We start from the raw sequence: 13,716 nt of genomic DNA on the forward strand, positions 1-13,716 counted from the left end.
TCTGAAAACGACCCTTAATTTTTCGAAAATGCGAAAGGCCCTTTTTTTTAGCCAAATTGATGGTGCTATCAACGGCCAGGCAGATCGCCACGTATGCTGGGGTAGGGTGTGCTATACTCATGTATTTCAATATTACACAATAAAAAATTGAAATTAACGAAGATTATCTTATGCAAAATATGAAAAAAATTGTATGGTCAAGTTCGAGTGTAATTAAGAGGATGCTGTAGCCAGTCTTTATAGGCCAAGTAGAAATCACTTACTTTGACGATAACCTACACTTACGCGTCATTAACACAAAAAAGCTATTGTTTGCGCCATTCAACAGACAATGCTGAATATGAATTTCTACAAAAGTTTCGTTTTACAACAATAATGTGCTAAGAAATGAATTTCTGTAATTCAATCACTATTTATTACAGGAATACATTTCTTTTCGTTATCCTAGGATGATAGCAGAAACAGTTTTTGGGTATTTTTGTTCGGCATTGCATATATGTAATACATACATATACACAATAGAGTTATCAGTAGCTTTTTTGCGTAGTGATGCGTATGCGTAGGTACAGTCATAATACAGATACTTCACTCGGTCGGTAGAGACTGACTGTAGTATCCGCTTAAACGTACATACATGGGCACTTGCCCTAACTTGATGTAACCACCGAAGGAAAATCAGAAACAGAGTTTTATTTTAAAGTGATCGAATTAAGTGCAAATCACAACTGGGTAATAACTGTATAAGTGTACATACAATTATTTTGACCAGGGAATAGGGGTTAATTGTATTGGACAAAATTTGCTATTAATTACTCAACTATTGGGCAGCTTTTGGTATAGCTGTTTTATATTGTATTGTATTTACCCGTTTTATTCATACATAATTTTCCTATTTTGAATATGTTTTCTTCTTATTTCAATGTTGTTTTATATTTATATTTGGTCGCTTTCCTGTTACGTCAATTTTCTGACGTGACATTAAGCGATTTCATTGTCCTATTCCGTTAGATCCGACCAATTCAATCACTTACGCCCGCTTCCTCTGACACAGTTTAAACATTGTTAAATTTTTTCTATATAGTTCGGAGATAGGCTCTACTGGGCTGAACTTAGTTTAAACTTCAATTAACGTTTAAGGAATTGAGCCTTAGTTAAGAGTAATGTCGATACGTGTTGCAGCCTGTATAAAACCATGATAAAACCTTTGCAAAATGTACTATACGGTGCCAGGTAGCAATATTGGTATTATTCGTTCCCCCTAGTATTCTCTCCGGTCACTTAGGTGAAGATTAGAGGTCGCTGGATCGCATGTCCTTATCTTAGGCCAATGGTCTATGGTCCTTATGGGATCACTCACGGACTTAGGATCACTGCCATACCTATAACTACACTGGATAGAGCACTGAACTAAGCCGATTCCTCATAGGGCCAACGACATCTATGACGTCATTTTCGTAACTCGTCAAGCGTTGTTACCATGGCAACATGCTTAACCGCGGTTCGTTTGCTTTTATTAATGAAATTAAATGAATTTATCAATGAAATCATTAACGTTGACTAAGATAGTCTGAAAATGCATAACTTTCACAAACAGTTCTCATGTTTAAATCTCCCTCGCACAAAGTAGGTTTTGGCCCGATAAAACGACTGTCGTACATTCGATCAATTCGAGCCACTAAACTTCTTGAGCATATACTGTATATGCTCTAAGCTGAACTCTAACTCGTGTTAAAACGCTACCACGCAATCGACACTCATATCAATATCACATGTGCCAACTGTACCAATAGAGCTTAGAAGTAATAGAGCATAAACTTAGGGTTACTTCACTGCATTTTAACACTGTAGAGGATAGAATGGCTTCGAGTATGTTGAGAATAAATTATCCATCCACGAAAATTTAAAGATAGGAGACTTAAGTTAGTGAAATATTCTTAAAAAGTAAAAAAAATTTCCTATTATAATGCATTTGGGAGCTAATGTACGTGTCAACAAAATCGGCATTGGAATTACCATAGGTCTCATATGCTTGTTCTATCTGTATTCCCATAGAGGACCTGCATATTCTAGCATTGATAACAAAGATGTTGTTTCAATGAAAGCCTTATTAGCTGGTGCTATCAAGGTAGCCCAAATTGGTGGTCTTGAGGTAATCTCTGTTCACGATAATTTACACTCTTTAAATCTAGCGAGCAAAGGAAAGACCAAAGAAGGTATGTACTGCCAATTTTTCAGTATCAAGACTCCAATTTTAGACATTAATTATTTTAACCAGTAACTGAATGACTATGTAAATAATCGACAAATTTTAATTTCGTCAGGTGTCAATGATCCAGTCACAGCTGCTGATTATAGATCACATTGTGCGATGTATCACGCTTTGTTAGATGCCTTTCCAAGAATAACTGTAAAGTCAGAGGAAAAATCCATAGGTTGTGACAAAGTAGATATTCTAGACTTGAAGGAATATTTAAAAAACCCTGAACCACTCGGTATTAATTATGACAGCGCTGTGAATGCTAATGATATTACAGTGTGGATTGATCCTCTGGATGCTACCAAAGAATACACAGGTATTGTCAGTATAGCCATACTAAACTTTTTAATATGAATCTTATAATCTAACTGTAAGTACTAGCTCCGTATCAGCAATGCTATCTAATTTACCTGCTCTATAAAATTTGAGTAAACAATAAACTTAACACTGCTTTTAGAAAATCTCGTACAATATGTTACTACCATGGTATGTGTTGCCATAAAGGGCCAGCCAGTAATGGGGGTCATTCATAAGCCTTTTGACAATAAACAGACATATTGGGCTTGGGTCGATCACGGTCAATCTACAAACCTGCATGTTAAAACGGTTACTCCTTATTATTCTTAATTGTTAAGACTTACTATAAACTGTTTTCAAAAATCTCTAATTATTACATTTGTACATTCAACTGCTGTATGTGATTTTACACCTGATAATTATCGTAAACATATCTTGTGATTTGAAAATTCAATTTTTATTCATAATATTTAATTCTCCTTACTAGCCAAAGAAAGGAAAGCAACCAGTTCTTATAGTATCGAGATCTCATGCTGGCCGTGTCCATAATGCCTCAAAAAGTGCTTTGGGGCAAAATGTTCAAGTTGTATCAGCAGCAGGCTCAGGTAAATAAACAATACTTTATGTAAATTTACAAATTGTATCTGAATTTGAATTAACAAAAAAAAAACATTTTCGAAAAATAATTAATTTATATTGAACATTAAATGTTTTTAGGATATAAATCGCTAGAAGTTGCCGTTGGAAACGCAACAGCTTACGTACACATAACTGCAATAAAAAAATGGGATATTTGTGCTGGAGCTGCCATAATTAGGTATAATAATTTACCATTACTAAAACTGATTTTTTGCTCTAAATATCATTAATACCAATATGTAGGGTTGCTTATTTCAATTCCAATTTAGGATCTGGGATGATGTTTTGATTATTATTTCGGAGAGTCTTTAGTCATATCAAAATCGAATTTGTTGTGTGTGAAAGCGTGTGCCAATTGTAAAGTTTTGAATCAACAAATCTATGGGAGTTGATGAATTTTAAAACTAGATCTTCACAACGCTGATACAATTTTCATTATTATCTGACCTATGGATATTTTATACTTTCATGACAAAGTGCATTGGGTGGCAAAATGACTCCTCTCTCAGGCCCACCACCAATTGGATTTGGACCAGAAGATGATACATTATTGAGTACAGGTTTATTGGCTACTATGAATGATCATCAATGGTACCTGGACAAATTTTATACCGCATAAACGAGATTTATAATTTCACACGAAAGAGACTAGAACTCGATATGCTTTGAATAAGTCATACTTATCACAAAGAGTGCAAAAACTTGAGAATAGGTATTGATTGTAAGCTTATCTTTCCTAGCTCCATACAGATGTCCAAATACCTAGTACTTATAAATGAAGTAATTGAAGCTACTAATATTTTTTTATTCTGCATAATGAGTTTGCTAGAATATTGATGAAACCTGTATTTATTTACCCTGGGTTGCAATGAGCATCTATATTAATATTGTATATAAAATTGATTCTAATTAGATATAGAATGAGAAATATGTAAGTCAGATGTGATTGGTTCAGCCGAGATAAGGAATAATATTGTAGACAATAAATTGAACTTGAAAAATTAGTAATCCATATTTGTTAGTACTTTTTTTATAACCATCTGGTACTTATGTAACATCATTAGAATATTCATACTATATGACTGATTGAAAATGTTCGGGAAATCTATTCCTGTTAAAACATAATCTGGATCAAATCATATCCTACTTTTTATGTATACCTGTATAATTTCCATACCTGGTGTTTATATGACGTAGGTATACTTGTGTATATGCTCTGAGTTAGGTGCGTTTGGAATAGTTCCGCAATCCACACAACAGTTGTATAGTTATCAATAGCCATACAAGACGTATACATATGACGTATACAAGGCATTCATGCACCCGAGCGAGTAAAAGTCGAACAGACACCACGCGCTCTACCGAGAACGTAGAATGCAGATAGTGTTGTCTCTTTCTTACGAGTACACTGTCTCAAATGCTGGCGAACTCCGCGTACTTTACCGCAGTAAGCAACATGGGAACGGGAAATACAAGTGGGCGCAGTATGTTTTAAGGTTACCACTTATCTATTTGATATCAAATTTGTGCAAGGAAACAAGAAAATGATGTGCAAAACATTTCGTATATCATCCAAGAAGTTACATTTCAATTAGGTTAATTAAATTATTCGATTACTTACGAGTGAAATGCACCCAAGTAAAAAATGGACGAAGTAGTAATACAATCGTTTGACAACATTACTAGAGATTCGGAAAAATGTTTCGTTAACGTGAAAACAGCTGACATGGATTCAAGTTTGCAATGCGGTACGTACTGATAAACATAAGGTTTCTAGATATCACATGCCAGAATTTTAGCTTTGTTTATACAATTCTCTTTGGACATTGTACGCAATGTGTACTCGTGACATTTCCGTCTATTTACATGAATGCATGACAGTAACTTGAAATATTCGAGAAACCATTTTTCACACTTGTTTTCGTTACATCTGTCAATCATCAAATCGTTCGACATTAATGATGTAAGTTTACATCTAGGTACTGTGTATGTTGTATGCAGGTATTGCATAGTTCTATACTGGATTTTGATTTAAATTCCAAATAGATTTTAAAAAACGCCACATAAATATAGCCTGCCGACAATTTATAGGTTTTAAAGTAACATGTAATTACTATGTTTGGCCTAAACCTATCCTACTTTCAATAATTTCCGACACGTGGAATTGGTACATATTCTTCTCAGCTTAATGAATTGTTCCAGATAATGGTTCGAAAAAAGAAGAAGTCACTTTACCCACAAACGCAACAAAAGATTCGTCAAACTACCTTGATAACTCATTGGTGATGCCTGACGATAATTTGGATGTACGGAAAGTACACAGTTCAAATAAAATCACAGAGGTAGCCAATCAACGCCTTAAAAATTTATGTGGTCATGAATTAACCAGTCTAGAAAATCAAGATATATCATCAACATTTCAGCTTTCACTAATAAACAGCAGTGAAGAAGTGAATTCAAGTACGGATCTCACTCGGTTAAAGAAATTTGAAATGACAAAAGAATTGACGAATGACACTCTACTTACAAATGACTCTGGAAATAATGAAGAAGAAATTAACTTCAATCATACGCCTGAAAATTCACCAATCCAATTACCTACTCCGAAAGCACTGCCTGAAGATAATTTTGAAATATCATTGAACAGTATAGATACTCCTGGAGTTGTGCCTGATAAAATGAATATTGGACAAACAAGTGATGTAACACTAAATAAGGAAGATGCAATATGTCAGGTTCAGGACGACAAGAAACAAGTTATTTGCAATTATCAAAGCATGCTTTCTGATAATGACAGAGAGCATACTATTTTAAATAACAGTGATCAGATGGCACACACAGTATCGTCTCAACCAACAAGTCCACAGAGTTCAGCAATTTATTGTCACGGTCAGTCTGTAAAATCATCTGTTGTTTTGGACATATCAAGAAATAACCAAGTATCAGACCTAAGTTCCACCGGTGACTTAATTCGTAGTGACCCTACTACTGATTTAAGTACAATACATAATATTAATAAATCCTCTCTTGCCAACGATGCAAAGCTAGTGAAATTCTCAGTATCCTCTAAATCAATGAACATACTGCAGTCAAATGCTCAATTTTTGAACAAAAGTAGGAACTTTCTGAATTTCATTACAGAAAAGTCAACAAATATTATGGAGAAAACTTTGTTACCTCAAAATTTAGCTGCTAAATATAACAACATACTTAGAATGACAGAGAACAACCCCACAGATTATAAAAAGTATGTAGAAGGGAGTGGAACTAGTTCAAATTCTGCAGGACTGGATCTAACACCGAATGGTGACGATAAAACAGTGCACAACACTCAGGCTAGCTGCCAAATTATGTGTGATGTAACAGATGAGTCACAACATATAAACACCAGTAATTTGTGTGACAGAGTGCAACAACATGAATCCACTGCGGAACAATTTAGTATTCAAGATAATTCTACGAACGAAGATGGAAATTCATTCTATAACCATCCCATGAAAAAACATGAGCCTGATTCTACTATTATACCTCAAGAACAAGAAACTGAAACATCATTACCTTCCAATGTACCTGCAGATTCAACTTCCAAGAATAGTAAACCAAGTCATGATCTTCAAATGCCAAATCGAATTGTCGAGGAATTGCTAAACAATTTGGAATTCAACAGTGGTCAAACAAATCGAGATACAGTCAGTTCAGTTAATGTAACTGATTCTCATTTGCCTAATAAAACAGTAGTAGCAATGCATGCACACAATCTTAATATGCTGGATGGGATTGACAATACTAATTGCAGTAACTGTACGAGTAGCATAGAAATTAATGAGCAACTGTTAATAAAAGAGAACACATCTGATGATGTAATATTAGTTACTCGAAATAACAGCAATTCTAATACTTCACCTAGTTCACAATCAGTGTCAAGTGAACACTTCAGTCGGGAGCACGAAAGGGTTGAGCACAATGCTGTTGAGAGCCAGAGAGATAAATTGATTGATCTCGGGTTGCTTGACCAGCCAGTTTATGTGACTCTTGTAAGAGATTATCGCACTTTAAAGGAAGAAAACAGCAAGTTGTCAGAGACTGTGCTGAAGTTGGAAATGGAAAACCAAAGATTCGCTGCTGAAAACAACAGTGAATTATATGTTTTGCAGCTAGAAACTCTCGAAAAAACAATTGAAAAACTGAGAAGTGATTTGAGGCAAGCAACTGCTAATCAGGAAGTACTTAAAAAAGAATATCTTCTCGCTAATAAAGAAAAGGAAAGCATGGTCATGAAATATGCGATTAGCGAAAAACAGCTTATAGAGACGCAAAGGTAAACTTTTATTTGGTTAACTAAATTTGATAATTTTTGAGTTCACAAAATATGGAAGTGATAAGAATATGGTCTCTGTACGCTTGAGATTAAAATAAAGGAGTTTCAGAGCTTGATATGGTTTTTACAGATTAGTGTTATAGTATTGGTAATTTTTTTCTTTTTTTTCTTTATATATTCACAGAGCAAGAGAATATGCAGAACGTAAAATCAATGAGGCTTTTAAAGAACAAGAATTACTGCACACCAAGTTGAAACAAGTACAGGGTGAACGTACAAGAATATGCAACATTCTAGATGGAAAGTGTCACGAGCTAACAGATGTTCAGAAAGAAGTGGATCGATTGAAAGAAGAATTGAGCATGCGAGATGTTAAATTGAAGTGGACACAAAATAAATTGAAGACTGAATTAGAAGCTCAAAAAGAAAACCAACAGAAATTAGATAAAGCAATGGTACTAAAATTTGCGTGACTATACACTATTAATAGTTGATCCAAAATTTTTGTGTTTGTCTTGACATATGGAAATCTCATTTTGTTATTCATCAGAAAAAATTTTCTGGTATATCGTGTAATTTAGACAGCGCATTTTTGAAGAAAAAACAAAATTATTGCACCAGTTTATAACTGTTTTGCAAGTTGATCCATACTCAAAGCGTTATATTCTTTTTGTTTGGCAGATTCGGATTAACGAAATGAAAGAAGAATGTGAGCAAGTACGTAAGGAATCGCATGAAACGATTCGCAAATTTCAGCAATCTGAAGAAAACAAAGTAGTCACCTTGGACCAACAGCTCAAAGAGCAGCAAGCGCGTTTAATTCTAGAACGCCACGTTACTGAAGACAAAGAAATGTCCAGACTTCAGCTACAAAAAGAGGTGGAAACATTGAAACAAAGGCAACTTGTATTGATCGAAGAAAATAATACACTCAGTTTAAAAGTTCAAAACCTAGAGAAAGAAAGATTAAACTATGAAAATAACTTAAGCAATTTAAAAGTAATTGCTGACCAAAGACAGAAAGAAATTGTTGATTTAGTTGGGAAAGTATCTCAACTTGAAACTTTAAAATTGCAACTGACACAGTAAGTCATCTTGTTCTCCAGTGAATCATACAAATCAATTATAATTACATCCCCAATCCTAATTTTCAATCAGGTTATTTTATGTTGCCATATTACATTGCTTATATAATATAAAATGAATATAATCACATATCAAACAATTCATGATCACTGGTATTGCCCTGACATTTGATTTTGAGATTTGGTAGTTATCATTCTTTTTCAGCAAAGAGCAGTTGTTGTCATCAAATGATGAAGAAGTCGAAAGACTACGTCAATCAAACACGGAGTTACAGGCTGACATGGAATGGTGTCGTGAGCGTGAAGCACATATGTTGGATTTTACCCAAAAGCTGACGGATAAAAATGTTCGTCTACAATCTGAGTTTACTGCAATTGAAGCTAAGAATGAACAGTTGGAACTGGAACAAGGTCCCTTGCATGATCAAATCAAAGAACTCTCTGCTAAAGTGAAATTACTGGAAGTCAGTTTGTCGTCAGAAAAGAGTAAGAGAACAGAAGAATGTGAACTCTTGGCTAGACACGTGGCTGAACAAACACAACTCGCTCGGAATTTAGCCCAAAAATTAGAAGATAGTCAAGGAGAAAATGCAGTCCTTCGAAGAAAACAACAAATTTCTGTTAAAGAAATGACAAAAGAATTACAGATGTGCAAAAAAAGATTAGATGCATATGAAAGTGGCTCACCGAGTAACTCTCTAGACCAAATCTCCCGAACTGGTTCTAATTCATCATTGAGCACCGGTATGATCTTGTCCTCATCCCAATAATCTAGCTGATTCGATTTCTAAAATTACTGTAAAGAATTGATGGATTCTTTGAACATTCTAAGCTTATTATACGCCACATCATTAGTAAATATCACCAACTAGTAATTGTATATTTTCTGTTTTTTATTTTTAGGTGAAACACTTAATGGTGCTGTATCCGATAATAGTAATAGTGGAGATCATACATTACAGTCTACCGAACCAGACAGACAAACTTTGATAGATAGAATAGTAAAATTACAAAAAATTCGTGTTAAACAGGCCGAGAAGTTGGATTTCTTGGAAGAACATACCAGAACATTACTTAACGAATTGCAGAAGAAATCAAAAATTATAAAAAATTATATTCTGCATGAAAATCCGGATGCAATGGGTAGTAATGAACGTGATAGAAATAAGGTAAATCACAAAATATTGTCAATTTTTGTGTTACATTATCTTCAAAACTGAACTTCATTATCTTATTATGTATGCTAGCATATCAAAGGCAGACGCAATGCTGTAAGTCACCATTCACTTTTTTTGGATCTTAGAAACTTGTGTCCCCCTCAATCATTTACACTGCACATTATTGCAGCTCAAAAGGGAAATAAATTGAAAATACGTTATTCATATACCCGTAAAATATTAAGTGGGAGTGCATGAAGAAAGTAAATCTGTGTAGTTATCCACTACGTTTTGCACTTTATTTTTAATAGTTAGTCATTTACTTTTCAAAATCTGCTCTTTTTTGTCCATCATCTCAATTGCTAAATATTTCCAACCATGTTTTAAACAAGACAAGAACGATACATTTTTTTTTTACCTTTCCCCTCCTAGAAATACAAATTTGTAAATAACAATTTGTTCCAGTTATCTTAGTTCATAATTCGTTTCTGTGTTGTTTCTCAGACGGATTAAGGACTTTTATTTTACCTTACAGGCTGAGCTAGCTAGACATGGTGGTATTATGGCATCGGTATATAATCAACGAGTTTCTGATGATAATATGACACTAGAGCTGTCTTTAGAAATAAATCAGAAATTGCAAGCTGTACTGGAAGATACATTACTTAAGAATATTACTTTGAAGGTGAGTTCTTGTTGTATAATTAAATATTGTTGCTCAGAACATTTTACCTTATTTGGGTCTTAATTTTAAATTTTATATGTGTCTTATACAATCTTTTTTTTACCTCTGAAACAGGACAGCATTGACACATTGGGTGGAGAAATTGCACGGCTTACCATACAGAACAAGCCAAGACAGTAAAATTTGAAAAATCGTATTTGTCCTCGGAATGACAGTGAACAACACTCTGAAGTGAAAATCTTAGCAATGCTGCTAACCCCGAATGACCGTATTCTGGTGCTAAAAATTTTCTGGATAAAACCAGAACCATAGATTTCGAAAAGTGATTCAGCGGTTGCCCTACTGTAAAATGGCAATTCACTAATTGCCATAAAGTAATTTTACAGCGTGGTCAAAGTACTGCATCTAGTCACGATTCTCGTTATTTATGGCGGAGTATAAATATTTTACACTTAACCAGTATTGTGTTACCATGCAGGGGCGGCAGAATGTATGTTTCTGAGGTGCAGAGCTGAGTGTAGGTGTGTGGGTTAATTTGGACTAGCATAAAATAACACTGTTAAACTTTTCAGTCTGTCCTATACAAAGTACACTTTTATTTCACTTTGATATACCGAAATTTGCTTTTCTGCAGTTGTTAAGGTTGATGAATTCGTTTATCAGAAGATCAAGATCTAATTCTTCAGGTCTATCTTAGTGAATATGGATTATAGATACATCGTCCAAGTGATCTTGCAGCATCGTTGATATTCAAGTAATTGAAACAAAAGTGAATTTTTTGAAACTACAGATATCTGCGGTATGGAATTCCACACCTACTAAATTTTAAGGTGTGGAGTGCTCCACACCTACCATAGTGGCTAAGCCGCCCCTGTTAACATGAAAATGAAACGTTGCCGGAGTCAACCGTGATGCATATAATTTTTAATAACTGTTGAGATTTTTCGAAATACCCTATCAGACTCAATGCAATATGATTTGGAGAAAAATAATTAAGTGTCGTATTAGAACTTTTAGAATCAGGAGTACCGATTTATTTTAGATGCCTTTATTTGTATAAATTTTATTTTGTTATATTAATTTTATTTATTAGTTTTATACTCAAATTTTGTTTTTCTATATATAACCAGTAATGAATTAATAATTGATGCCCATAATATTTTTTGATCAGGGTATAAATTTGTTAACCTCTTACATTCCAAAATTTGCAGTTACAGAAATATACGTATGCTGTCACATTGCAGTAACTTACACGATAACTCAAATTACGTAATTGAAATTGAGCTTATAAAATATGTATATTGCGCTGTACTTAGGTAAAATAAATATATATGTACATACATATTGAAGTATTTGTGATAGCTACAAAATTGTAGACAGTGGTGTAAATCCTTTGTAAGGACGAAAACGAATACTGCAAGATCGATGAAAGTGTCCGGTAGTTAATTTCAGAACGGAATAAAATTAAAAATTTTACTGCTTACATATATTTTATCGAACATGTTATAATTGTTACTGGTTGTAATATCCTTGCAAATAATGCACCGACCTGGGATACTGCTTAACAAACTTAAAAAAGATGTACTATGCATACGTATGTGTATATTGAAAAAAGTAATACGTGAATGAAGTATTTTCAAAAATGTATATGTGTAACTTATTTGAGAAATAATATAGATCCATATTTCCCACTACGCGAAAAAGAGGAGTGATCAAGATCGTCAGATTTTCATAGAATAAGTATATTGAAAGTCTTTTCGTATACGCTACATAGCAAACGCACGAGCAAATATACAAGATATAGGTATATATATATATAATGGTAATTGTAATTTTTTACGTATGTTACAATCATACTGTAATCACAATCATTTTCCCATTCGTCAATTATACCACAGTAATTCCACGTTGCAGTAACAAACAGAAAAATTATTTTGATTAAAGAGAATCGATTATACTTATTGTTAATATAATTTATTTTTAATGTTTCTTGATATAGTGGAGTATGTATTTCTAATGTAATTAATAATGCTCTTGAATAGAGCTTTTGGCAGGTAGGTATCATACAGTGTCAAGTAATTAATTCTAATTACAATTTATGATTTTCAGCTAATTATGTAATATTCGCTAATATTTGTGAATGGGCATTTTGACCATTCTTTTTCGCTCAACGGATATTTCTGTCGATTTCATAATACATAAGACACATTTTTCCGCAACAAAATTTATGAGTTTACTCTGTACGAACTCATAATTCGGCAAAACATGCACGTAGACAGCTGCAAGGACAAGTATTAAATGTTAGAACAATTATTATGCTATATCGAAGATATTGCTTTTTGTACATTTTATTTTAATATTCCTTATATTATAGTTACCAATATTTTTTTCTATACTAATAAAAATTGTGTTCATTAATAGATTGATTATAATCCATCCTTGTATGAAAAAGCTCAAAATTTTAACATTACAGGTACACATCTGTATAAGTATACGACTTGCGTTTCTGACAACACGTAGTGTTTTTTTTTTCCTTATTTTTTATTTTATGATTCAATTTTTCGTATAGTTTGTATCAGAATCATATTTACGGAACATATGGGTTCAATAACGGCCAACACACCACATAAAGCACATTAATCAATCTACACTTATTATTTGTGTAGATTTCTATTTTTTTTTTTACTTATAGAGGCAATATATTAAAATATACATTATACATATATAGAATATGGAATAATTCTTTGTATACAGGGTGACGCAGGACTATCCTCCCACAGGATACCAATGTATTCCTTGTGAAAATCGGCGACTGAAACGTTTTTTTTATTTTTGATAGGCTCGGCAACTGTCCCGAGCCATTAGATGCTACCGGATTGACCAATTTCAAACGAACGGCAGTAACTCGCGAACGACAAACGTTTCAGTCATTGATTTTCACGAGGAATACATTGGCAGCCTGTGGAGCGATAGTTAGTGATCATCTTGTATATTTCCAGCAATTCAACTTTCGGTAGCTATTATATTCCAAATGAGATTTACATTTGAAGAACGTACTGTATGAAAACGTAAACTGGTGCTAAACATTATTATATGCATGATTAAAAAAATATTACTCATTAAAAGTATTACGCACACACGAGGGATTCTCCAGAGACTCAGTATGCACATTTTTCCGATACTCATCAACATTTCTGATTAATCAACCAGCATCTGATACTACTTGAAAATGTGTTCTGTGGTTTTTTTAGAAGTTCTTTACCTCCCCGTCTTGGAGC

At 33.6% G+C, this 13,716-nt stretch overlaps 2 protein-coding genes across 5 annotated transcripts; both read left to right on the forward strand.

Annotated features, from left to right (window-relative positions):
• The first annotated feature begins 1,662 nt into the window (after positions 1-1,662).
• Positions 1,663-4,207, forward strand: LOC107226872 (putative inositol monophosphatase 3). The gene is made up of 6 exons (XM_015667840.2): positions 1,663-2,213; positions 2,322-2,573; positions 2,715-2,863; positions 3,042-3,159; positions 3,272-3,371; positions 3,671-4,207. Exons 1-6 carry the CDS (start codon positions 1,964-1,966, stop codon positions 3,810-3,812), a joined length of 1,011 nt encoding a protein of 336 aa, XP_015523326.1. The 5' UTR covers positions 1,663-1,963; the 3' UTR covers positions 3,813-4,207.
• Positions 4,208-4,513: 306 nt separating this feature from the next.
• LOC107226892 (coiled-coil domain-containing protein 186) lies at positions 4,514-12,085 on the forward strand. Of its 4 annotated transcripts, XM_015667867.2 has the most exons (10): positions 4,517-4,941; positions 5,396-5,535; positions 5,617-7,511; positions 7,696-7,966; positions 8,193-8,596; positions 8,802-9,340; positions 9,500-9,765; positions 9,844-9,867; positions 10,289-10,438; positions 10,553-12,085. In XM_015667867.2, the coding sequence occupies exons 1-10, from the start codon at positions 4,839-4,841 to the stop codon at positions 10,616-10,618; spliced, it is 3,858 nt and encodes a 1,285-aa protein (XP_015523353.2). In that variant the 5' UTR covers positions 4,517-4,838; the 3' UTR covers positions 10,619-12,085. The 4 variants fall into 4 exon arrangements, with proteins under 4 accessions (XP_046599225.1, XP_015523353.2, XP_015523352.2 ...); XM_015667866.2 differs by having other exon boundaries at positions 5,396-7,511; XM_046743268.1 differs by lacking the exon at positions 9,844-9,867 and having other exon boundaries at positions 4,519-4,941; positions 5,396-7,511.
• The last annotated feature ends 1,631 nt before the right edge of the window (positions 12,086-13,716 follow it).

This window comes from Neodiprion lecontei, chromosome 6 (assembly GCF_021901455.1).
Source record: "Neodiprion lecontei isolate iyNeoLeco1 chromosome 6, iyNeoLeco1.1, whole genome shotgun sequence".
NCBI lineage: Eukaryota > Metazoa > Arthropoda > Insecta > Hymenoptera > Diprionidae > Neodiprion > Neodiprion lecontei.

Coding starts and splice junctions, on each gene's coding strand:
- LOC107226872 (XM_015667840.2), top strand. CDS start 1,964: ATGCATTTGGGAGCTAATGTACGTGTCAACAAAATCGGCATTGGAATT. Junction 3,160..3,271: donor TGTATCAGCAGCAGGCTCAG/GTAAATAAACAA, acceptor AAATGTTTTTAG/GATATAAATCGCTAGAAGTT. Junction 3,372..3,670: donor GCTGGAGCTGCCATAATTAG/GTATAATAATTT, acceptor TTCATGACAAAG/TGCATTGGGTGGCAAAATGA.
- LOC107226892 (XM_015667866.2), top strand. CDS start 4,839: ATGGACGAAGTAGTAATACAATCGTTTGACAACATTACTAGAGATTCG. Junction 8,597..8,801: donor TTAAAATTGCAACTGACACA/GTAAGTCATCTT, acceptor ATTCTTTTTCAG/CAAAGAGCAGTTGTTGTCAT. Junction 9,341..9,499: donor TAATTCATCATTGAGCACCG/GTATGATCTTGT, acceptor TTTTATTTTTAG/GTGAAACACTTAATGGTGCT.